Source organism: Capra hircus, chromosome 9 (genome assembly GCF_001704415.2).
Source record: "Capra hircus breed San Clemente chromosome 9, ASM170441v1, whole genome shotgun sequence".
In the NCBI taxonomy this organism is placed as follows: domain Eukaryota; kingdom Metazoa; phylum Chordata; class Mammalia; order Artiodactyla; family Bovidae; genus Capra; species Capra hircus.
In genome coordinates this window covers 70,279,186-70,305,157 of record NC_030816.1, presented here as the reverse complement: position 1 = coordinate 70,305,157, position 25,972 = coordinate 70,279,186, and the positions used below count along the sequence as shown (strand labels likewise).

Sequence of the window (25,972 nt, the reverse complement as noted above, 5' to 3'; positions counted from 1 at the left end):
TATTTTCCATGCTCTTGGTTCTGAAGCCGCTCAGTGATTTCGGAGTTTACCTAGGCATAAGCCTACCTCCAAGAGAAAAGGCTACCACTCAGTGAAGAAAAGGAAAAAAAAAAAAAAAACAACAAAAAAAAACCCTTAAGATATTGGAAGTCCAGCTTCGTCACAATACGTGTAGTTTTTTTCCTCATCTTAAAGAGTCTTTTAAAATAACTTCTGAGTGAGACAAACTTTAACCGTAACTAATTAATGGCTGCTCTCTAGAAACAATTTACAAGGTGTACCTGTAGAATTCTGGTCTTTTTATTAAAGACACACCTCTTAATATCTGTTCCAAGTGGGACCCGAACCCTTCAGCCAGCAGCCCCGCCCACTTCTAAATCCGCTTAGAGTGCCGCCTCTTCCTTTGACGTTCAGCCTATCCCATATTCTCTAATGGCTCAGTGTAGCTATCGCGAGACTCCAACGGTATCCTTCGAGAGTCTCTAACCGTGTGGACTTGCGCAAAAGAGACTCATGAAGCGAGGGTCGGAGAAAAGGGGCGGGGCGTCCCGACGTGCGCGTTCACCTTAACCCCACGCTCCAGCGCGCGCCCGGCATCTAGGCGCTGTGGTTTCTGGGCCCCCCGGGAACCCCAACACAAACCAGCATAAAGCGCGCGTGCCCACCTCAGGCCGATGTTCAGTGGATAGCGAATGCGTGCCCGGGACCTGCAGGGGCATCAGAGGGCCCTGGGCCTTGGTGCAGAGAGGCTCTAGGGTCTTGGAGAAACAGTCTAGGTAGGCGCTTGGGTGATAGAGGGTCAGGGGTCAGAGGTCGGGGGCGGAAGGCGTTTCTGGACGCATACAGAGGTCTCAGGGAGGGACGACTCCGTTGTTTTGGAGCCTGGAAAACTAAAAGGCTGAGGGGGAGCCTCAGCGCGAGTCTCCCCGACCCTTCCCCATCCCAGATGTGCGGGCCTGGGGACCGCCGCGGCTTGCCCGGGACGAAGAGGAGCCGCGGAAGGGAGGCTTGCTTTCCCTCCGCGGACTGGGGCCTACGGTGTCTCGTTCGAGGGTCCTAGGGCCCTTAATCTCGCTCCTCTGCCTCCAGGCAGCTTGTTTGCCCGGCCTGCTGGGAACGATCGGCGCTGACAGCCTTGTTCAGACTCCTCACACCGCTTTTGAGTCTTTCGGAAGAAAACTGAGTGGGTATCACCATTCTCCGCAGATATCCCCCTAAAGACTGGAACTGGGCAGCTGCCTAGCTTATTGGTGTGCGGGATTGTAACTGTAGTAAAGGGGAGGCCAGGGCCTCTGAGTTAAAGTTCTCAGGTACCTCAGGAATCAGGTTAATTACATTCGCATTCAAAATCAGCCTTGCATTTTGTGCCTTTTGACTCCGTGATAGTTTCTACTTTTCTGAACCAAGATATGTTTTCTGATGGTTGACGGTCACTATCAGATAAACAGGGTTAGTAAACAGTGACATTGTGCCTTTTTTCTGAGGGACTTGACCTTAGCAGTGAAGTAAAAACCCTAGATGTTTGGTGTTTTCCTTTTTCCGCCTGCAATGTGGAAGACCTGGGTTCGATCCCTGGGTTGGGAAGATCCCCTGGAGAAGGGAACGGCTACCCACTCCAGTATTCTGGCTTGGAGGATTACATGGACTCTGTGTATATAGTCCGTGCTCGCAGAGTCGTACGTGACTGAGCGAGTTTCACTACTTCTGTTTGAATTAACTTGTGACTTTAATAAACAAAAATACTTTTAGAGTTATTAGAGCCAGTTTCAATTATTCTTTTGGATGATAGCAAGAATGATGAAACTCCCATGAATCGAAATGATACCTGTACCGTCACCAGAAAGGCTAGTTGGTTTATGATGAGAAATCATGCTGGAAGCAAGATAGTAGTGAGCAGTAGTGGGATAAATGTTCTGTATTGCAGTACATGGCACTTCCTAGAGTTTACAGAATCCACTTAGCCAATAAGCTGGCAGTTGAGAATAAAATGGTTTTTTGAAGGGTGCTATTTATAAATATCCTCTTCTCCTCTGGCCTAAAGAACTGTACTTACAGGATTGTTAAATCTGTTATTAAGAGTTCAGGCTAGAAGGACTTGGGGGAATAGAATCTGCTGGTGAAAAATCAAGGCCTTTTGTAAGTATCTGTGACTAACTATATTTTAGAGTTCTGCAGAGGAAAATACTGTCAACCTGCTGGGGTTATCACTAAGAAAAAGGTTGTGGTAATGTTAGGTCATTGAGAACTTCTCAGCCATCAGTAGTGATTGAGTTTCACTTGCATAAGGCTTACCTTGCAGTGTGATATCTCAAATGTATATACTCTCCGTTTTCCTGGATAGCCTAAATCAGGACCTACCATGGGTTTGTTATATATCATTCAGTATTAGCAATTATCTTTTAATGAAGAGATAGTAATTTGGAGGGGGGGAAATCTGAATAAGTTTAATTGATATCCATCTGTTGTATTGTCTTAGTAACAACATTTTATGTTTTCCTAGCAATCTATCTTTGTTTTCTGTTAAAGACACGGATCAGTCAGTTTTCTCTGTTTCACTCTGGGCCAGAAATTGTAAGGAGTAGTTTCACACTACCTGTAGTCTGTTTGAATGTGGTTGAGTGAGATTCGTCCAAAAAGAAATTTGAGTAAAAGTACTTCTGGGTCCTTGAGAAGAGAGAGAATATTCACAGAGTTAGAGATCTTTGTTTCACCTTACTTCGTATATCATTTCCGTCCTGGCCCTGACCCGGCATTGGGAGTACAGTGCTGAATAGGGTACTGTTCCTGCCCAGCTTTCAAGTAGTTCAGAGTCAAACAGCTGAGAACACTGTAGCAGTTGGAATCAGAAGGAGAAGCCCTTAACTCAGCACACCTGGTTGTGGAACGTTTTGGGGGAGATTAGAATATCGATAGGCTGAAAAGCATGAAAGGGCATTTCAAGCAAAAGGTATTTAAAGGAATGAGAATGAAAGTGTGGTTCATGTAGGAAACTGTGATATATAATCACGTTACACCCAAACACTGGTATTTAAGGAGGGGAAGAAGGGAAGAAGAAGATTCATCTGGTCTGAGGAAAATAAGAAGGATTTAGAACTGGAATATGATTAGAGATATATGGAATTTTACTGGGACTTGACTTAATAGCTGCCAGTTAACATTATGGTTTTGAGTAGCTTTGATCAAATAATTTAATGTTCTTTGGTTCAAGAATTATTCCTAGATAAAAGTCTCCTAAAAAAAAAAAGTTAAAACAGTGGGGCAGAGAGAAGGCAGAATGTTGGCTCAGTAGAGAACTGAATGAAAGGAGAGCCTGCTAGAAACTTTGGTATTTATTTTTCTTGAACTTATCATTGTAATTGATAAATGCTTTGATAATACTGTGACATTGGAAGAATCAAGTTGGAAGCAAACATCTGAGTGAAGGTGTAGATTACAGTGGTGTATATAATTTAGAAGATACTACATGAGGATGAGTGTTACCAGAGAAAAGAACAAAGAGTAAAAGGAAAGTGTTCTGGTTCAATAATATGTCTATTACAAGACTGTCGTAATAGAAAGGGCACATGTTAACCTCTGTTTGCAGTTGATAGCCTCAGACTGGTCATGGGACTACTATGGATGCACCACCAGATGAGCAGACATTTCCCATCTATGCTGTACTTTGCCAGGAAAGAAATGGATTTCCGTCGGCAGCTAGCTATCCATAACAAGGTTTCTCAAACTTGGCTGGATGCTGGAATCACCAAGTGAGAGTGAAAGTGTTAGTCCCTCAGCTGTGTCCAACTCTTTGTGACCCCATGGACTGTAGCCTGCCGGTCTCTTCTGTCCATGGAATTCTCCAGGCAAGAACACTGAAGTAGGTGGTCATCCCCTTCTCCAGGGGATCTTCCCACCTCAGGGGTTGAACCCAGGTCTCCTGCGTTGCAGGCAGACTCTACTGTCTGAGCCACCAGGGAAGAATCACCAAGGGAACCTAAAAAAATAATGGAGGTAGTGCCTGGGCCCTGCCCCAGAGATGATAATTTAATTGGCTGGGCTAGTATCAGGGCATCAGGATTTTGAAAATTTCCCCCAGGTGGTTCTAGTGTTCAGTCAAGTTTGAAACATGCTGATCTGTAGTTCCCCATCTTGCCACTTTAAAGTTTGGTTATTGTAAAGTGTAGTTTATAGTGTTCTCTGCTGCTGCTGTTAAGTCGCTTTAGTCGTGTCCGACTCTGTGCCACCCCAGAAACGGCAGCCCGCCAGGCTCCCCCGTCCCTGGGATTCTCCAGGCAAGAACACTGGAGTGGGTTGCCATTTCCTTCTCCAATGCATGAAAGTGAAAAGTGAAAGTGAAGTCGCTCACAGTGTTCTCAGGGTGATGATAATAGCAACTACCACTTACTGAATATATGCTAAATTTCAGTTGCTATGCTCTTGTACATACACAAAGAAGCTAGATAATTTCTAAGTGCCAAAGCTAGAATTAGAATTTAGGACCCCAAAACTCACATTGTCTCATATAAGCCACATTGCTTTGCCAGATGTGAGATTCTGTAACCAGTTGCTTTGGGGGCCATTAGAGTTAATGATTCCATCATCACCATGTTACTAATATTATGGTGGTTAGTGAGCTAGATTGTGTAACTGGCCCAGTTCCCTCCCCATATGTCCCCACCTCTTGACTGAGTCTATCTTTGTGAACTTGCTTTGGCCCATGGAACCTTAGTGTTTTTACCCTGACCAAATGCCAAAAAGTACTTGTGTGATTGGATTTGGACTCTTACTCTTCAGTCACTGTCATAATATCATTCTTGGGTTTTATTGCTGGTACGAGAAGGATGATTATACTTAGGAGGGCCAAGTGGCTTTTCCCGAAACCTAGCCTGTATCAGCCAGTCCTAAGATAATCTGCAGATCTGTGAAAATAAATGATTGCTGTCTCCAGGCAGAGCTTTGGGTGATATGTTATACACCATATTTATGATGGTGGCTAACTGATAAACTGGTGTAGAAGACTGACTCGATTCTGGTATTCCAACCTGTGCTCTGAGGAGAACTGGACACAGACAAGCACTTAGTTTATTAGGGACTTTCTTTATCATTCTGATCTCTTATCCAAGGTAATAGGGGAGATAAGATGCTTGAAAAGTAGTCAACTATAGTCAGAGGTTGATTGTAGACCGCCACCTCCATATTCATAAACCAAGCACTGATTAAGGGAATGGAATTCTCATGATTGACTTAGAACAGCAGTTTTTGATAGACATTTTGCAATTATGAAAATGTTCAATTATTGTCAGTCCATTGTGGTAGCTTCTGGTCACATAGAGCTTTTGAGCACTTGAACTATGGCTAGGGAGAATGAAGAGCTGAGTTTAAATCTTTTTGTTTTTAACATAAATACTACCTCTTAAAGTTAGATGCAGCTGTCGGCATCCTTATGGGACTACACAAACAACTTCTTTGGGGCTGTTGAGGAAACCACTCTCCTTTTAAGTCACAAAGCTAACATGTTCCTCAGTAAGAGAAAGGTTCTGTCAACAAGGAAATGAGGTAGATCTTAGGTAGATAAATAATATTACTTGTTTGTTTCGTGATTATTGTCGTATTCAGATTTTTCTATTTATTGGGCCAACTTTACTCATTACATTTTGTTAGTAAATTATGCATTGTATCAATACATTTCGAGTTTATTAGAATAAAGCTATTAAGAGTTTTTAATTCACTTCTATACCTGCTCTTTGTTTTTACCTTTTAAATCAGTTTTATTAAGATAAATTACGTACAATAAAATACAACAATTTTATATATACAATTTGATGAATTTTGACAAATGTATAAAATCATGTGATCACCTGTGGAGCATTTCTGTTACCCCAAAGGTTTCCCTTCTGCTTCTTTGCTGTCAGTCACATCTCTTACCACTTCCTGACCCCTGGAAACCATAATATGCTTTCTAACACTAGATTATTTCTTTCTCTAGAATTTCATATAAATGGAATCAGGCACTATGTAGTCTTTGACATCTGGCTTCCTTCACTTAGTATAAATGTGTTAAAAATTCATCCATGTTATATGGATCAATAGTTAGTTATTATGAGTAGCATTCTGTTTGTTTATCCATTCATCAGGTGATGAACATTTGGGTTGTTACCAGGTTTAGGCATTTATTTAAAAAATTGGTATTAACAAATTCAAGTTTAGGTTTTTTATGATTCTGTTTTTTATTTCTCTTAGGTAAACACCTTTGAGTGGGATTAATAGGCTGTGCAGAAAGTATATATTTAATTTGTAAGAAGTTGACAAACTTTTCCTATTGGAGTGTTTGAGAATTCAGTTTTAGTTATTCTGTGTCCTCGGTCTTTACCATTTTAACTGTTCTACTAGATACGTAGTTTCTCATTGTGGTTTATGAGTTGAATTTGCAATGCCTGAATGACTGACATGGGACTTCCCTGGTGGCTCAGATGGCAAGGCATCTGCGTTCAGTACAGGAGACCCGGGTTCGATCCCTGGGTCAGGAAGATCCCCTGGAGAAGGAAATGGCAACCCACTCCAGTACTCTTGCCTGGAAAATCCCGTGGATGGAGGAGCCTGGTAAGCTATAGTCCATGGGGTTGCAAAGAGTCAGACACGACTGAGCAACTTCACTAAATGACTGACAATGGTAAGGATATTTTCATGTGTTTATTTGGCACTTAGAGATCATCTTTTATGAAATGACCATTCAGCAATTTTGACCATTTTTTAAATAAGGTTTTTCTTAAATTGGTTTGCAAGAGTTATGTGTATATTTCACATATAAATCTTTCATCAGATCTCTGTACTATTTTCTCTTTTTATGAAGACTTGACAGTTTTAAGAATAAGAAGTTTACAACTTTGTTTAAAGTTAATTATCTTTTAAAAGAGTATAAAAATGGAAAAGAATATTAATATTTTTACAGATATTTTTCATTCATAATGCTTTCTTTCTTTGTATAGGTCCAAATTTCCATCTAATATCATTTTCCTCTCCCTTGAGTACTTCATTTAACATTTCTTGTGCTGTGAGTCTCCACTTCAGGTTCCACTACCAGGTCCCACCACTACCAGCCCCACCACTAAACATGGCAGCCCCCTTGGTGATGCTCTCCTCTCTTGTGCTAATACACTCACACTGTCACTTAGCTTTCCATTCTGATCCCTTCTGTGTCGTTCTTTACGAAGCCCTCCAAGTTTCTGGACAGCTGAGCTGTCTCATCGTTTTATATTATCTTAGACAGGGCTAGATTGGGGGCAGAATAATTGAGACTGGGTTGTTAGCAGGGGTAGAGGAGTATAGACTGCTCTGTGTGCTGAGTTTGTCTTCACAAAACCAAAATGCAGCTTGATGTTTTTACTGAATTAAATACCATGGTTTGATCTCCACTACTTTTATATCCTCTCCTCAGATACGGGATGGTGTTGAATACTTACTGGGGACTTATCCAGTACCTGGCTGGATTTTATTTAAAAAATGAGATTACTGAGAATATATATTAAACAGCACTTGAAGCCAAATTTTATTTATACATTCCTTTCTCTTTTTTTTCAGCTACATGCTTGGAATACATTGGATTAGGCACCAACCATCATTGTGACTTTATGATTTAACTTCTCTGAGTTCTATGTTATGTATAGGAATTGGCTTTTCTTTTGGGAAAAGGGAAAGGCTACAAACTCCAGTATTCTTGCCTGGAGAACCATGAACTGTATAGTCCATGGGGTCACAAAGAGTCGGACATGACTAAGTGACTTTAAATATATATATATAGTTTAGTGCCTGCCTTATATAGGCTACTTTCAACTTAATTGCAAAAGCTTTCTTTTCTTTTTTTCCTATATTTTAAAATTCTTTTCTTTTATTGTCTCTGCCTTATTTCCCCTCATTGCTATCTGTCACCATCTTATTTCTTGTCCAGCCATCCTCTTATTCTGTTTATCAGCTAATTCATAAAAAGAAATACATTTCCATATTTTCATATTCCTCTTTTGAAAAAAAATATATTTTTAGAGATTTTTAAGCTATGTCAGAGTCAAGTGAACCTTTTGGAATTATAAAGCAAAGTTAAATCCTGTAATGATTATATGGGTTTAAGTGTTACTAAAAGTTTTCAAATAAGCATTTCCAGAATATTTGAGAGATTTACCCATCATGCATTCAAAAATCATTATACATATTTTTAGAATTTATTTTAAACAAAAATTTGTCTATATTAAACTTCTCTAAAAAGACCGTTAAGATGATTAGGATTTGTGTGATACAAGAGATTATAGTCAATGTGTTCCATACCTGTATTTAACTTATTAAAAACAATTATCCATTGCTTTATGTATCTCTTTAAAGATGTCATGTTATGTGTGGGATTATTATTCTATGTTAAATTGCTCATCTGGGAATATTTTTATACTAAAATCCTCTCTTGGAATGTCTGCTGTTGTGTTTATCTTCTAGGGTTCACATTTACCAAGAGAACTTGAGGATGAGCAGCCGACGGAAACGTGCTCCCCCAGTGAGGGTAGATGAGGAAAAGCAACAGCAGCTTTGCTGGAATATGCATGAGGACAGAAGGAATGAACCTCTCACCTTAACCGATGACGAGCAGTCCTGCCCAGGTTTGGACCCCTCTCCTGCTCACCGCATCATCGTAGATGACAGTCTACAGGAAGAAGTGGCTCATAGAGAAAAGAAGAGATGTTCCAAAGCCGTGAGCATCTCAAAATCAATTGATAAAGAAGAGACTGGTGGTGTTTTTTCCCCTTTGTCTGTAAAGCTGAATATTGTAATTTCTCCCTATCACTTTGATAAGTCTTGGAAAGCATTTCTAGGAGAATTCACTCTTCAGCTTCTTCCTGAACAGTGTTTAATTCAAAATTTTTCTGAAAAGAGTTTTACACTAATGAGTCCCGAGTTGAGCAATCAGTTCCTGATCTATGTTCATTCAGGATGTGAAAATGTAGAGAAAAAAGAAAGAGGACTCAATGAGCCAGTCAGTATCTGTGACAAGGGAATTCAAGTGGAGTCGTCCTTCAGCAGTGAAATGTTACAAGATTTGGGATGGCTGCAAAAGAAGAAAAGAATAAAACTTTACCAAAAACCAGAAGAAAATAACATTATCAAGGTATCAATTTATGTGGTGTCCTTTAAGGTTCTTCTGCATTGGATACCCCATTTTGAAATTAACTTAGAAGGAAGCCCTGTAAAGCCAGCGATAAGCATTTCATTATTAAGTGTCAAAGTACACTTCATTGGGGGCATTCAATAACTATAAAAATATATATTTTTTATATATCATAGCCAGTCATTTCCAGGCTGTACTTTGGGATCTTCCTGATTCACCGCTTCTAGCTCTACTCTCAGTGACTTCTTTTGATCTTCATTATCTCTTTCCCTTCCAGTAGCAATCCTTAAGTCGTTGCCTTTTCATTTCTTTCATCTCCTTTGTCTCTGGGCTGGTATGATATGAATGCAAATGCAATTCTAGTCTATTTTCAGTTCAGTTCAGTTCAGTCACTCAGTTGTGTCCAGCTCTTCGCAACCTGATGAATCGCAGCACACCAGGCCTCCCTGTCCATCACCAGCTCCCGGAGTCTACTCAGACTCATATCCATCAAGTTGGTGATGCCATCCAGCCATCTCATCCTCTGTTGTTCCCTTCTCCTCCTGCCCCAAATCCCTCCCAGCATCAGGGTCTTTTCTAATGAGTCAACTCTTCACATGAGGTGGCCGAAGTATTGGAGTTACAGCTTTAGCATCAGTCCTTCCAAAGAAATCCCAGGGCTGATCTCCTTCAGAATGGACTGGTTGGATCTCCTTGCAGTCCAAGGGACTCTCAAGAGTCTTCTCCAACACCACAGTTAAGAAGCATCAATTCTTCGGCGCTCAGCTTTTTTCACAGTCCAACTCTCACCTCCATACATAACCATTGGAAAAACCATAGCCTTGACTAGGCGGACCTTGGTTGGCAAAGTAATGTCTCTGCTTTTTAATATGCTGTCTAGGTTGGTCATAACTTTCCTTCCAAGGGGTAAGCGTCTTTTAATTTCATGGCACAGTCACCATCTGCAGTGATTTTGGAGCCCCCAAAAATAAAGTCTGACACTGTTTCCACTGTTTCCCCATCTGTTTCCCATGAGGTTATAGAACCAGATGCCATGATCTTCGTTTTCTGAATGTTGAGCTTTAAGCCAGCTTTTTCACTCTCCTCTTTCACTTTCAACAAGATGCTTTTTATTTCCTCTTCACTTTCTGCCATAAGAGTGGTGTCATCTGCATATCTGAGGTTATTGATATTTCTCCTGGCAATCTTGATTCCAGCTTGTGCTTCTTCCAGCCCAGCATTTCTCATGATGTACTCTGCACAGAAGTTAAATAAGCAGGGTGACAATATACAGCCTTGACGTACTCCTTTTCCTATTTGGAACCAGTCTGTTGTTCCATGTCCACTTCTAACTGTTGCTTCCTGACCTGCATACAGGTTTCTCAAGAGGCAGGTCAGGTGGTCTGGTATTCCCATCTCTTTCAGAATTTTCCACAGTTTATTGTGATCCACAAAGTCAAAGGCTTTGGCATAGTCAAAAGCAGAAATAGATATTTTTTTTGGAACTCTCTTGCCTTTTCCATGACCCAGCGAATGTTGGAAATTTGATCTCTAGTTCCTCTGCCTTTTCTAAAACCAGCTTAAACATCTGGAAGTTCCCAGTTCACGTATTGCTGAAGCCTGGCTTGCAGAATTTTGAGCATTACTTTACTAGCATGTGAGATGAGTTCAAATGTGTGGTAGTTTGAGCATTGTTTTGCATTGCCTTTCTTTGGGATTGGGATGAAAACTGACCTTTTCCAGTCCTGTGGCCACTGCTGAGTTTTCCAAATTTGCTGGCATATTGAGTGCAGCACTTTCACAGCATCATCTTTCAGGATTTGTAACAGCTCCACTGGAATTCCATCACCTCCGCTAGCTTTGTTCATGGTGATGCTTTCTGAGGCCCACTTGACTTCACATTCCAGGATGTCTGGCTCTAGGTGAGTGATCACACCATCGTGTTTATCTGGGTCTTGAAGATCTTTTTTGTACAGTTCTGTGTATTCTCGCCACCTCTTCTTAATGTCTTCTGCTTCTGTTAGGTCCATACCATTTCTCTCCTTTATCGAGCCCATCTTTGCATGAAATGTTCCCTTGGTATCTCTCATTTTCTTAAAGAGATCTCTAGTCTTTCCCATTCTGTTGTTTTCCTCTATCTCTTTGCATTGATCGCTGAAGAAGGCTTTCTTATCTCTCCCTGCTATTCTTCGGAACTCTACATTCAGATGCATATATATTTCCTTTTCTCCTTTGCTTTTTGCTTCTCTTCTTTTCACAGCTATTTGTAAGGCCTCCTCAGACAGCCATTTTGCTTTGGTGCATTTCTTTTCCATGGGGATGGTTTTGATCCCTGTCTTCCTGTACAATGCCATGAACCTCTGTCCATCTATCAGATCTAGACCCTTAAATCTATTTCTCACTTCCACTGTATAATCATAAGGGATTTGATTTAGGTCATGCCTGAATGGTCTAGTGGTTTTGCCCACTTTCTTCAATTTCAGTCTGAATTTGGCAATAAGGAGTTCATGATCTGAGCCACAGTCAGCTCCCGGTCTTATTTTTGCTGATTGTGTAGAGCTTCTCCATCTTTGGCTGCAAAGAATATAAACAATCTGTTTTCAGTATTGACCATCTGGTGATGTCCATGTGTAGAGTCTTCTCTTGTGTTGTTGGAAGAGGGTGTTTGCTATGACCAGTGCATTATCTTGGCAAAACTCTTATTAGCCTTTGCCCTGCTTCATTCCATACTCCAAGGCCAAATTAGCCTGCTACTCCAGGTGTTTCTTGACTTCCTACTTTTGCATTCCAGTCCCCTATAATGAAAAGGACATCTTTCTTGGGTGTTAGTTCTAAAAGGTCTTGTAGGTCTTCATAGAACCGTTCAACTTCAGCTTCTTCAGCATTACTGGTTGGGGCCTAGGTTTGGATTACCGTGATATTGAATGGTTTGCCTTGGAAACAAACAGAGATCATTCTGTCGTTTTTGAGATTGCATCCAAGTACTGCATTCCGGATTCTTGTTGACCATGATGGCTACTCCATTTCTTCTAAGGGATTCCTGCCCATAGTAGTAGATATAATGGTTATCTGAGTTAAATTCACCCATTCCAGTCCATTTTAGTTTGCTGATTACTAGAATATCAACGTTCACTCTTGCCATCTCCTGTTTGACCACTTCCAATTTGCCTTGATTCAGGGACCTAACAATAGGTCCTGAATCAGGTTCCTATGCAATATTGCTCTTTACAGCTTCGGACCTTTCTTCTATCACTAGTCACATCCACAGCTGGGTATTGTTTTTGCTTTGGCTCCATGCCTTCGATCTTTGTGGAGTTATTTCTCCACTGATCTCCAGTAGCATAGTGGGCACCTACCGACCTGGGGAGTTCCTGTTTCAATATCCTACCATTTTGCCTTTTCATACTGTTCATGGGGTTCTCAAAGCAAGAATACTGAAGTGGTTTGCCATCCCCTTCTCCAGTGGACCACATTCTAGTCTATTTATGCCTACGGAATTAACTATAATGCAGCATATAAGTCTCTCCTTAGATAGACCTTTGTCTCCTCCAGCTTTATCTGTCTCCCTCTCAACTCTTTATCACTCTGCTTTTTATTCTGTCCCAGAAACTACAGATTGATTTGTTTCCTGCATACACCCTGATGTCTCTCTGCATCTGTGCTTTCACTCTCATACTTCCCTCTGCCTGGGTTGTTGCTTCCTCATCCCTCAAAACTCCTGGTCATTCCTCAATGTGCAGCTCAGGGTTTACTTCATCTGGGGAGATCTTTTCTTAAACTCCATGCACGGTGTTATGTGCTCTTCCCCCGTAATACCTGATGCACATGCTTATTTTTGCCTTGATCGCTTGTAGTGTACTTCCATTTTAGACTTTCCCCCTCACTCGACTATGAAGTTTTTTTAATCTTCACTACTGAATAGAATACCAAATACTAAACAGATTTTCAGCAAATGGCTGAATAAACTTATGATTCATTTCAGGCTCTACTATTCACTAGCCAAGTAACTTTTTGTGACTCTTTTAAAGACTCTAATTTCAGCTTCTTTCCATATGACATGTAAATAATATTCATTTTACCTCATACAACTGTGCTGAAAATCAGGGGAGGTAATGTAAGTAAATGTACTTCGAACTGTAAAGAAGTTAATATGTCTTCATGCTAATACTTGACATATACTTGATTCAATACGTGGAATTCTAAAATGCTAAATTCACTTTTGTTCAGTTGAAAACATCACACATGTGTGTTATACATTTCTCACACTGAAAAGCAGTTATATCAATAGCCCTATTTATAGCTTCAAAATTGACTGAGGAAAGGAGAAATTTTAGAAGCATTAGATTGTAATTAATTCTTCCCTGTACAGTCAACCTCTGCAACCTAGCATCCCCTCTGGTGACTGTGAGTGCCATAAATTGTGGCTCAAGTTAAAAACAGATTTAAGAATTTGTGGTTTGTATGTCTGTGTTCTATCCACTTCTCACCCACATCAAGTCTTCATCTCTTCTGTCTTCCCTAATCCCTACTTTTATAAATATTTAAACACTTACTGCTGCAATACCAGGGCATCTCTAAGCAAACACAGAGCAGAATATAAATAATAATGAAAAGTATTCTTTGCCGCTTATTCCAGTGTAATGCTTATTGAATTTTGTTCTTTACTGAAAGAATGTGAGACTCTCAGTGATCATGGAATCAGGCCCAGCATAATACAGGGAAATGCAGGAAACTGTGTTTGTTGATTATCTACCATTAGGAACTTTTAAAATTATACTAAGTGGGCTATCTCATATAGTTGTCTCTCCATTTTACAAATGACAACATTTGGGTTAAAATCAATCATTTTGTGTTCTTTTAGCTCTTAAATATCAATGCCAGTATTAAAATTCAAGTATTTTGACTGGAAAGCTTTATACTACATTGTTTCACCAAAGTCAAGCTGTACAGCTTTAATCAGGGCTTATTTTCCTGAACATTTTAGTGTTTGATCTAGTAATAGGGATTAGTAAAACCTATCTGTGTTTAAGAATCTTCTTGGGGAATCTGTATTTTTAACCAGCATCACTGATTATTCTGATGATCATCTAGCTGGGAAATCATTGACTTGGTAGGTAGAATTGGCGTTCTCATCACAGTCTCACAGGTTTGGTTCCAGTTAGGGAAATATTTTTTTCTGGCTACTTCAGTGGTGCATCATACATAGTAAGCACTGCATTTGCAGAATAAATTTGTTATTGAAAGTGGAAATATGTGAGATTTGGTAGGTATATATTTAGAGCTTGTGGGGTAAATACTCTGAATACCTTTAAAACTGATGGTGTTAAAAATGTGTTTCTTATATGGTCATAAAAAATGGTGTAGTACAGTCAAAACTTTCTAATGTTGATTAATTATTTGTAGGTTGGAATTTATCTTTTGGAAGCTGGCCTGGCAAAACCAGATTTTCTGAGTGATGCAAGTTCAAGAATGAAAAAGTTCAATCAACTCATGAAGAGAGTGATGGAAAAGCTATACAATTTTATTATTCCAGGTAATTTTTAAAGTAAGCTTTAAAATTGCTGCTACTGAAGAGCTGTGGATTTCTCCCAAATCCTGTATATAACAACCAGAAAAACAGCTAATAAAACCATAATAAAATTGAACAACCAACATAAAATTGCTGTATGACAAAGTTATACTTATCTTAAATGCCCCCACTACTATACTTTTTGTCTTTTTTTTTTTTTTTTTTTTTTTTTGCTTAATAATATGCTTAGCTTATAGTGTGTACTCAAGAAATGTTGGTAGCATCACTAGGCAGAATATAAAGGGATCTGAGCTGATTGGAATTTTTGCATTATTGCTGTGTTGTTTTTTTTTTTTATTTTGTTATGGCCGGAGATTCTTGGCCGGCCTTTACTCCACCTCTCCTTTGCAGTCTGACAAATAATCTCAAGAGCCTGCTTCCCATAAAGACCAGTTAACTTTGCTACTGTTTCTTGGCAAGAAGTTGCATCCTTGGTCAGGACTGCAGTTTCAGAGTTGTCTGCCATTGGTTCCCAAGGGAGAGTGTGGATGGCTTGCTGCAGCCCATCAGCACGACTGGAAAAACGGCTCAGATTCTCCAAGTCCTGCTCATGGTGGGTCAGCCTTATTTCTGGTGCAAATCAGAACAGTTTTATACTGGGATATCTGGGAAATCAGTTTCTAAGCTTGGTTATTGAGTTGTTTTTCTGCAGTACATTCTTTGCGAAGCTTCATAATACTAATAATAGTAAATCATTTGCATGTTAAAGACATAAAAAAAGAAAATCACTGGTTTCAGAATTGGAAGGAATGCTTTCAAGTCCATCTAGAACTTTTTCAGAGTTATGATAAGAGTCCATTATTCTGCCTTTTAAAAATAATAAAACTGGAACTTTTCAAAGGAAAACTTCAAATTTAATTACTAATAATATGCACCTACACTAACAGAAATAGCCAAGCATGTAACTACACATTTATTGTAAACTTTTGAAAATCTTAAAAGGATATAATTTTTATTGAAAAAAGTTAATTGTGTATTTTGTGGTACAGTCTCTATTTTAAGGCTTGTGAGGTATGTCCTACAAATGTCTGTAAGCCTGTTTGAAACCATTCAGTAATAAATCATTGGCAACAGGGGCCTTGCAAATTTTTCAAGAGTTTGAGGGTTGTTTTTTTTTTTCCACATCGTAGGCATGGCATGACTGGGCGACTTCACTTTCACTTTTCACTTTCATGCATTGGAGAAGGAAATGGCAACCCACTCCAGTGTTCTTGCCTGGAGAATCCCAGGGACAGAGGAGCCTGGTGGGCTGCCGTCTATGGGATCGCACAGAGTCGGACACAACTGAAGCGACGCGGCAGCAGCAGGCATGAATCTTTTTCCACAGGGCAGTTGTGCCCAACAAATGAATCTGAAATTCTTATGGATTTGTATTGGTGGCATAAGCCCTTAGTCTCCTAATTGGCTGCTGCTGCTGTTACCAAATACCTATCCTTTTTTAGCATAAGAAATAGAATGGGAAACTTTGTCTTATTAGATATAGGAAAATTGTCTGCCTGTGGATTTTTTTAATGTTGTAAAAGTAAAATAAATTACTCTTTTACAAACTGCAATAGATATTCACATTCAGTTCCTCAGAGGCTTATTAAACATCTACGATGGGCATAGCACATGCTGGCTGCTCAGAGGGGCCATAAAAACAAAAGACAGCCTTTGCTCTCAAAAAGCATTACAGTTCAGTGGGGAAGGGATGAATGCGCACAAACGATTATACTATGAGAAAGACTACAATGTATTGTTATATCCAGTGTATAAGAGTGTTGCATAATACAGAGGAGAGTATTCTGATCAGGGAAAACATAATGTCATGAAAAAAGTATCAATTACATTACCTTGAAGAGTGGAAGCATAGATTTTTGGTCAGTCAAAAGGCACACTAAGCAAAGCCCCAGAGTCGGGAGAGTATATGGTATGTTCTGGGAATAAGAATTGCTTATAATTATAAATGTAGATCTTGTTGTTCTGAGTACACTTGTTCTTGGATATACAGATGTGTTGGAAGAGGATGAGGAAGGTTCCGATAGTGAGCCAGAGGGACAAGACATTGATGAACTCTATCACTTTGTGAAGCAGACACATCAGCAAGAAACTCGGTCCATCCAAGTGGATGTCCAGCATCCTGCACTGACTCCTGTGTTGAGACCATACCAAAGAGAGGCTGTCAACTGGATGCTACAACAGGAGCATTTCAAAAGCACCCCTGCTAGTGGCAAGTATAAGATACTTAAAGAAAGGCAAATTGATCAGAGTAATTAGATGAGAGAGTTAGGGTGGAGGAAATCAGTCAGTAAACAAATTATATTGAAAGCATGGGAGAGAATGGGTGTGTTACTGTGAACAAAATTATTTTCTAAGATATCCTTCAAAATTGACACCTAGAGAAATTCATTTATGAGTTCCCTCATCTGTAAACGTTTGAACTGATTTTTCCAACCAGAGTAAAGGCTGCCTTGATGGAATTTTTAAAAACCAAGAAATTTTTTTTACATGCCTTTCCAACTAAGAATTGCTTTTGTAACCTGATCAGATGGGAATTGTGCTAATATGTGAAAGAAACTGTACAATTTAATCATGAATGTTAGGAACAGAAAGCACGTTTATAAAAGTGGGAGACTAACATGATTCATCTGCGTTTCCTAGTTATACTTATTTTCTTTACTCCACAAAATAAATAATGAAATGTCATCTAGTAAGTGTTTTTATAAAAGTAGTCAATTTATGGGAATCATCTGTGTCGCTGCTTTATCATTGTCTTTACAGGGTTGGGCACTAGATGAGATTTTTACATGACCCTAGGAAGTGAAGTGCTAACCATTTCTCCTTTTTCCTGTATAGATTTATTTTAATTAGTGATGAATAACTCTTCCATATTTCTCCCACTTTTTTATCCAACAAACTTTTTTAAACTTTTTATTTTGGAACTATCAGTTCATAGCCAATATTATTTCTTACTCTTGCTTCTCCCATATTCTGAATTATTTTGAAGTAGTAATGCCTCATGAAGAAGGAAATGGCAACCTGCTCCAGTATTCTTGCCTGGAAAACCCCATGGACATAGGAGCCTGGTGGTACAGTCCATGGGGTCGCAAAGAGTCGGACACAACTGAGTGACTGGATAGCAACAATAACCCCACATATCATTTCATCTGTTAATATTTCAGTTTATTTCATTAAAAGATACAGGTTCTTTTAAACAAATATATATATATATAATGAATTTTGAAACCCCAAAATTTCTCAATATCACTGTCTCTCTTCCTTCCTAACCCCCTTTCTATTTCTCTCTTTAGTATGTTCAAATCTGAAACCAAGTAATATCCATATAGTATTGGAATTACCTGGTGTCTCTTAAGTTTCTTTTAGTCCATAGGTTTTATTTCCTCTTCTATTTTTTTCTTATATTTGTTGAAGAAATTTTATAGTTCTATAGAATTTCCTACAGGTTATTTTTTTCTCTAAAATAAAATAATTTTTTTTAACTAAGGAATTTGATTAAGGTGTAACATATACAGTAAATGCATAGATCTTAAGGGCACAGTTTGTTAAGTTTGGATAAATCTCTGCATCTATGTAACCAGCAATTCATAGAACCAGACTTTCCCAAAGACATAGAACCAGACATAGAACCAGACATAGAACCAGACATAGAACCAAGACATAGAACCAGACTTTCCCAAAAGTAGACACTGGCCACCCATGCCTCTTTAAACTTGAAATGTGACTGTCCGAATTATGTGGTGTAAGTTTAAAATACACACTAAATTTCCAATAGTACAAAAAGAAAAGAATGTGAAATATCTCACTACTACTTTTTACATTGATTACATATTGAAGTGATAATATTGTATTTGATTGTTAGACAAAAATATTAAAATTAATTTTACCTGTTTCTTTTAATATTTGTTTCATACAGTGCTGACATAAAATATTTCCATCACCCAGCACTTTCCATCATTGCCTAGTCAGTTTTCCTACTTCAATCCCTTCAGGAGGCAACCACTGTCATCATAAATTAGTTTTGTCTGTTTTTGAAACAGACAGTGATAAAATGTGTCCACTCAGGCGGAGGGAGTTGCCTTCTTTCAACATAATGTTTTTGAGGTTCATCCATGCTGCATGTATCAATAATTCATTGTTTTTTGTCCTCAGGCTAGATTTTGTTGATTAAGTCACATGTGTCATTTAGTGGTTTTTTGGTTCTCTGTGGTTCCCATAAATTAAAACTTTCTATCTTTTAATTTTTTTCATTTTAAAAAACCTGTATTGTCTGTATTCCTACTTCATCTATTAATCACTGAAGAAGGTAACAAAAAATGACTAACCGTTTCTGGAAGTAGAGACATACTTACAACTTAGCAGTTGGTTTAAACAGCTTAAAATATTGGGAAGGGATAGTGGAAGATGCTGGTTGACACAGACTCAGTACTTCATTGCTGTAGTTTTAGATTTTTTTTTTTCCTCAGTTAAGCCTTTCCTCTACTCAGACCCATATGAAAGGTTAGATCTGATATAAGTTAATGTATTAGCCCAGTGTAATTTATCTGTGAAGTTATTTAACGATATAAGGTAACTTCTTTAAGCATGTATAAAAGACAAGCTGCATTCATTTATTCGGTAAGCCTTGATATGTATTGGTTTTCTTTTCCTGTTAATCCTCTATACTAGTATAATTTGTACATTTTGCTATACTTTGCATAATTAAAATATAATTAATAAGTTAAATTATAAAGTTTCCAATAAAATATAATTGCAAGTATAATTTGCTTTAGTTTTTCTGTCTTATCACTTGCTTCTATGGAAAATAATTGTACGCTAAACAAAGGAAGCAAAAGAATAATATCTGAAGAATGAGAGTGGGGTCCTGGCCTTTTACCCACATGTAGGTGTCTTCCCAGGGTATCCTGACTGTTGACTTACTTTTGTTTTAATGTGATTATCTGGCAGAACAGAAACTAAACAGAAAATGGTTTATTTTTCTTTAGAAAATGCCTTACACTTTCTATGGCGAGAAATTGTTACATCTGAAGGTTTGAAACTCTACTACAATCCATACACAGGCTGGTAAGGCAAAACTTTGCTTATGTGCTTGATATTGAAAACAAATATTATGAAAACCTATACGAGACTGATGGCATATGTCTTCAGCCTTGGCAGTACCTCAAAAAGGCATACTAAATTAAAGTCTCATTAGACAGTTTTATAGATAGGATAGACATGGAATTAATAGCACTTGTAATTTTTTGGTAGATAAATGCAGTAGGATAGACTTAAGATGTGTATTTATTGATATTTAAAGAGATAATAATTTTTAAGTAAAAATATCACCTTATTATGAGCCAGTTCATCAAACTTGTTAATTTTATTATAAAAGAGTTCTAGGAATCATTAAATATGATTATCGAATCAGTAGTTATTGCCATTTTTATTCACAGATTCATAAAGGTTACAGAAGGTAGACATGCTTCCCTTTATTTATGGGAGAAAAAAAAATGATGATAGTACCCATTCTGTTTCTGCGCACTTAAGTTGTCAGCTCAGGCAGTTTTTTTAGTCTCACAGTTGTTCTATTCATGATCTAAAGTCTATAATTGTTGCAACTGAAAGCAGAGTTTTAAAAAGCTTAAGACTTTAATGCATTTCTCCCAGTTCTCTTTAGGAACAGTATGACTTATATTTGCATTCCTATGATGTGTTTTTCTTATATTTTCCTTTAGCATCATTCGTGAGTACCCAAGTGCTGGACCACAGTTGCTTGGTGGGATCTTAGCAGATGAGATGGGTCTTGGAAAGACAGTGGAGGTTTTGGCTCTGATTCTGACACATACTCGACAAGATGTCAAACAAGATGCTCTCACTCTTCCTGAGGTAGGAGGAGTACTACAGGGCTTGGGAAAGCAGAGCATATGTTCTCCAGAAAGCATCATATGTTGAACATTTGGTTGGCACTTAAGTCAACACTTTCAGTTTATTCTGCGGCTTATGATTTGTATTAGTTGTTAACTTCACATAGGCACAAAAAATGGGATATTTGTGACCTGGCGAAGTTTTTAAAGTGATATTGGCCAACCAGGAAGGGGATAGGTATGCTGTTATTTATCAAGCTTCCTTCTAGTTGGCAGAGAAATTCTCTTAGGAAAGTTTGATTACTTCCTCAAATGTTTTGTCACTTCTTCTGATCTCCATATTACTGCTACATATTTTTGAGAGCTATTTTTCAAAAATTATGCAAAGCTCAGATATGTAAATCTTGGGGTCAAATAATTAGAACTTTGTTAAAGGGTAAATAGCTTAGTAAGTAGATTTCTCAATGAAACGAACAAAGGAAACAAATAAAACTTCTCAATAAATTAAGTCTTTATTCTAAAATGTATGTGTGTTAGTCGCTCAGTCATTTCTGACTCTTTGCAACCTCAGGGATTGTAGCCCCCCAGGCTTCTCCATCCATGAGATTCTCCAGGCAAAAATAGTGGAGTGGGTAGCCATTCTCTTCTCCAGAGGATCTTCCCGACCCAGAGATTGAACCTGGGTCTCCTGCATTGCAGGTGGATTTCTTTACCATCTGAGCCCCTAGGAAAACCCTCTAAAATGTATAGTTGTGTTTAAATATATACATTTTAGAGTTTATAAGAAAAAAAACTTCACTGAGACTCATAGCTTATAGCTTATATTTTCAGATAATAAAATCGTCAATTAGCACATTAAATCCTGCCGAAATGAAGCCACTAGTTAAAGACATAACCTTAATTACCTGTAGGGTCCACCATGCTTTCAACCTTAGCGGTTATATGATCTTTTGATAGGGTAAAGTTTGCAAAATTATCCTTTCAGATTTGAGTAAGGGATAGAGTAGGGAATGTCTGTTTCCTTTGTAGAAAAATGAGTTGACGTGTACAGTTTTAACTATCAGTAACTTCCTTTTGAGGGTTTTTTTCTCATTAGCTGTGTTAATTTTAACTTATTTTGATTGCTATTACAAATTCAGTGGGTTAATACAATTTTAAACAAGCCTTAAAACATATTAATTTTAGAAGTTTCACACTTTTAAATGCATAATTTTTTTAAATGATGGCTAGCTGTTAACTCTGAAATAAAAAATAAGGTTTATATGTGTGAATAACTTATTTAGCCCTTTCTTTCATAATTTGTTATAATTCTTTTGTATCTCCTTAATAGAAGGAGGGTTAATTTTGTGAAGCAACTCAGAATACTGAAAGCAAAACACTATGTAACTGCTAAACGTTGTTTATATCAGGGAGAAGTGGTAAATTATTTCATTCCATCACATTATTCTGGCGGAAATGTAAAAAAGACAGAAACCCAGAATATGGAATTTGAACCAAAAGAAAAAGTTCAATGCCCCCGTAAGTATGAAATCTATTAAAGGTAACAGCCTTTGCAGTGATATTTGTTCTAATTCTTATAATCTTTAATAGAAATATCTTATAATTGTTATAAATAATTGTTTTTACAGTTGTTTATACTTTGCATAAAAGTTTGGTTACAAGGCATATTATCTTAGCAAAACTAAAGATTTATTCTTTGGTTTGACTTGATCCAGATAATTTGTTGCTTAATTCATAGATTAGCAAATTAATGTAATTCTTCTTAAATTATTTTCATTACTGTAATTTACTTCTTAATTGAGATAAGCTCATTACATATTCTTCAAAATGATGATATACGACAGCATGTCTTTAATAAATCTTTATTTTTTACTTGGTTCTTAATGCACATTAAGATTAACTGAGTTTTATTTTCTTTTCACTATAATTGTTTTGACTGAGTTAGCATATCCTTTTGCATTTAGCTACACGTGTGATGATCCTGACAGCTGTTAAAGAAATGAATGGAAAAAAAGGAGTTTCTATTCTTTCCATCTACAAGTATGTCAGTTCTATCTATAGATATGATGTTCAGCGGAACAGGAGTCTTCTGAAACGGATGCTCAAATGTTTAATTTTTGAAGGCCTTGTGAAACAGATCAAAGGCCATGGTTTTTCTGGTACTTTTACATTGGGGAAGAATTACAAAGAAGAGGACATATATGATAAAACGAGAAAGCAGGTAACAGCATTTATCAAGTAGTTATATGTGATACTTTACAAAGTAAGTTGACAGATCCCACCTGTTTAAAGCTCTTAGAGCCAGATGATAAAAAAGAAACATTAGGAAAAGCACTAATGGCTATGACTTCTGTTTTCTACTTTCTGAATAAAAGTTCCATCAGAGTAGAAACTAAAAATAAGTATTAATTGAGTGGATTATGCAATTAGTTTATAAAGCATAATATAGGTTAAAATAAGGTTTCTTCACCCTCATGCTATTGTCAGCACTCAAAAAGCACGTTCCATACTTTAAAAATGTTAATACATGACATCTGCATAACTCTTTACATACGATTTGAATCTTTTATATATGTTCTCATTTTCCCTTGTCATCACCTTTTAAAATATTTACATTTTGTTATAAAACTTCTCTTCTGGGCCAATACTACAATTTGCTTTTAAGAAAATAGTTAAAAATTTGTGAATATAAATCAAGAAAAGACTGATGACAACAATTCAAAATGTGGAGTTACTAGCTTAGCTGCTGTGAAAGAAATTGCAGACCAAAATGTTCTCTTCCAAGAGTAGTGAGTCTCCAGCATTTTCTCCCCAGCCAGGTTAGAAGACTGCAATGAACTTCTGTGCTTTTAATAATCCTTCTGCTTTTAATAATCCTTCTTTCCACAAAAGGAAAATCTCCTTCAGTTAATGCCAATCATTCCATGTTAATGTCATTCATTCCTCTGTTCGCCCTTGACTGTGACATCACTTCTAGGAAGGTGCAGCTGACATCTGCCGCCCCTGTCTGTGGTATAACCCCCTTATGCAATCCTGTAGCATCATTTTAAAGAGTCATGCTCAGTTGTGTCCTACTCTTTTGCAACACCATGAACTGTAGCCCACCAGGCTTCTCTGTCCATAGGATTCCCCAGGCAAGAATACTGGAGTGGGTTGCCTTTCACTGTTCTCTCTTGTCCTACAGACTCCTTTGAGACCAGGAGCTAAATATACCTCATACTTATATCCCCAGCACCTAACATGTTGCCTGGCACAGAATTGGCATTCAATAAATAATTGTAAAGAGGGTACACCAATAGAAAGGAGAAAGAAGGAATTTATTTGTTTATTGTAGTAACTAGTAGATTAATTTTTACTTTAGTTAAAAGCTATATTTTAATACTTGATATTTGTATAATTTCCCCTATTGTTGTTTAGTCACTAAGTCATGTCCAACTCTTTTGTGACCCCATGAACTGTAGCCCATGGACAGGCCCTTGTGTCCATGGGATTTCCCAGGCAAGAATACTGGAGTGGGTTGCCATTTCCTTCTCGGGGATCTTTACAGCCCGGGGATTCAACCCCATATCTCCTGCACTACCGGTGGATTCTTTACCACTGAGCCACCAGGGAAGCCCATAATTGCCCTAGTTTGTATTATAAACTACCAGTCTTTTATTGATTTAGACAGACTGTAAATTATAAGAGGTTGATAGCAAAATTAGTAGCTCCCGTTATTTCTAAGTTTGGTCCTTCCAAATATTAATTAAACAAAACAGTAGAGTTTTCTTTTCCTTTTGGTCCTACAGGGAGAGGAGTTCATAGAGCAAGTTGAAAATCACTGATCAGGAGTGATTCTCCTCAGGGAAAGAGTAACAAAGACTGACTACGAGATTTTTATGTAAAGCACATGAAGTTGGGTGTTTAATTTTAGCTATGTCACTCCATTGAAATAAATTAAATAAATAATGTTTTTCATAGGCAGTGGGGAGTCCAAGGAAAACTCAGAAAGAATCCAGAAAATCAGGAAACAAGGACACAGACTCTGAATATTTGCCATCAAACACCTCTGATGATGATGATGATCCTTACTATTATTACTGCAAGCCCAGGAGAAATCGTAGTAAATGGAGGAAGAAACCCGTTCCGTCCACAAAAAGGGAAAAAAGCCAGCTGAACATCAGTCTCAACCCGCAAGATCACTGTCCACCTACTGGTAACTCTGAAATTACTGATGTTACTACATCTGAAAGTACATGTGTCTTTGAAGTCAATCAAGAACATTCAGCAAAGGACCAAGCTGAATCTCTAAATCCTGTTGGTGATGACATGCCACATTCTAATATCATGGGTCCCTATAATTCTTCCACTTATCGCTTTGAGTGCATATGTGGTGAACTTGACCAGGTAGACTGTAAGCCTCGTGTTCAGTGCCTGAAATGCCACTTGTGGCAACATGCAAAATGTGTGAATTATGAAGAGAAGAATCTGAAGATTAAACCTTTCTACTGCCCCCACTGCCTTGTTGCAATGGAGCCAGTATCTACGAGAGCGACTCTGATCATCTCCCCCAGTTCCATCTGTCATCAGTGGGTGGATGAAATCAACAGGCATGTGAGGTCATCATCTCTTCGAGTCTTGGTAAGACAGTTTGGACTCTTTAAAGGGATAGGAAAATATAAGTGTTTGCTTATGATAATTTTTATAATCTTTGTCACCTTGTTTTTATCCCCAAAATTAACTTAATGAGATAATAATATTAAGTCAGAACTCAAAGAGGAAACTGAGAATAAGAAAAAGTACAGTAGACTGCTTATTCTTTTCTGACATCAGAAGTTAAAGCACTGTGAGTGGAAAGTTATGAAAGTTTTTGAAAAAGTCCTTAATCATATAAAGGAAAACATCTTTGTATTCAGAAAGAAATGCAGTTCAAAGGCAGCATTGTTTAATAGTTATCTGTTTGTATGATCCTATATCTTTTAGCTCCAGAATCTTCCTCTGAAGCCTCAGTTACCCCTTCTGTAAAATAAGAATTTACTCATTCAACAAGTGAACACCTATTGTGTGCCAGAAATTGTGCTAAGTTCTAAAAATTGTACCCCCACACACTTTTTGTGAAGATTAAATGGTTTGATAAAGTGCTGGCACATAGTGAGTGTTCATTTAATGTTATTGTTCACTACTGTTAGTATTTTTTACCCTTTGTGTTCTTCTTTTCTTCTTTCCACACAAATGTTATTGGAGATTTTCTATATTTCGGCCACTATGATAGGCATGTATAATACAGTAGTTTATAAAACACCAACTTTGCCACTGAGGCGCTCTGTTCTGTAGAGGAGGCAAACCTTGATTTGTATCTTGACTCTACTAGTTTTGAGTAAGTCACTTCATGTTTTCTATGTGTGACATAGGAATAATAACAACTGACAGAGTTGTTGTTAAAGGTGGGAGATAAAACTTTGCAGTGCTAAAACATAA

The 25,972-nt window shown here is 37.9% G+C and overlaps 1 protein-coding gene across 6 annotated transcripts in view; it reads left to right on the top strand.

Moving 5' to 3' along the window:
- Positions 554 to 25,972, top strand: part of SHPRH (SNF2 histone linker PHD RING helicase) — a 120,603-nt gene continuing 95,184 nt past the window's right edge. For 2 of the 6 annotated variants that reach the window (XM_018053309.1, XM_005684887.3), the window contains exons 1-9: positions 554 to 776; positions 8,458 to 9,124; positions 14,507 to 14,636; positions 16,663 to 16,881; positions 19,655 to 19,733; positions 20,387 to 20,537; positions 21,925 to 22,033; positions 22,480 to 22,736; positions 24,476 to 25,135. In XM_018053309.1, coding sequence (XP_017908798.1) covers positions 8,486 to 9,124; positions 14,507 to 14,636; positions 16,663 to 16,881; positions 19,655 to 19,733; positions 20,387 to 20,537; positions 21,925 to 22,033; positions 22,480 to 22,736; positions 24,476 to 25,135 — 2,244 coding nt within the window. In that variant the 5' untranslated portion in view covers positions 554 to 776; positions 8,458 to 8,485. The other 4 variants (XM_018053310.1, XM_013966588.2, XM_018053308.1 and 1 more) reach the window with 4 other exon arrangements.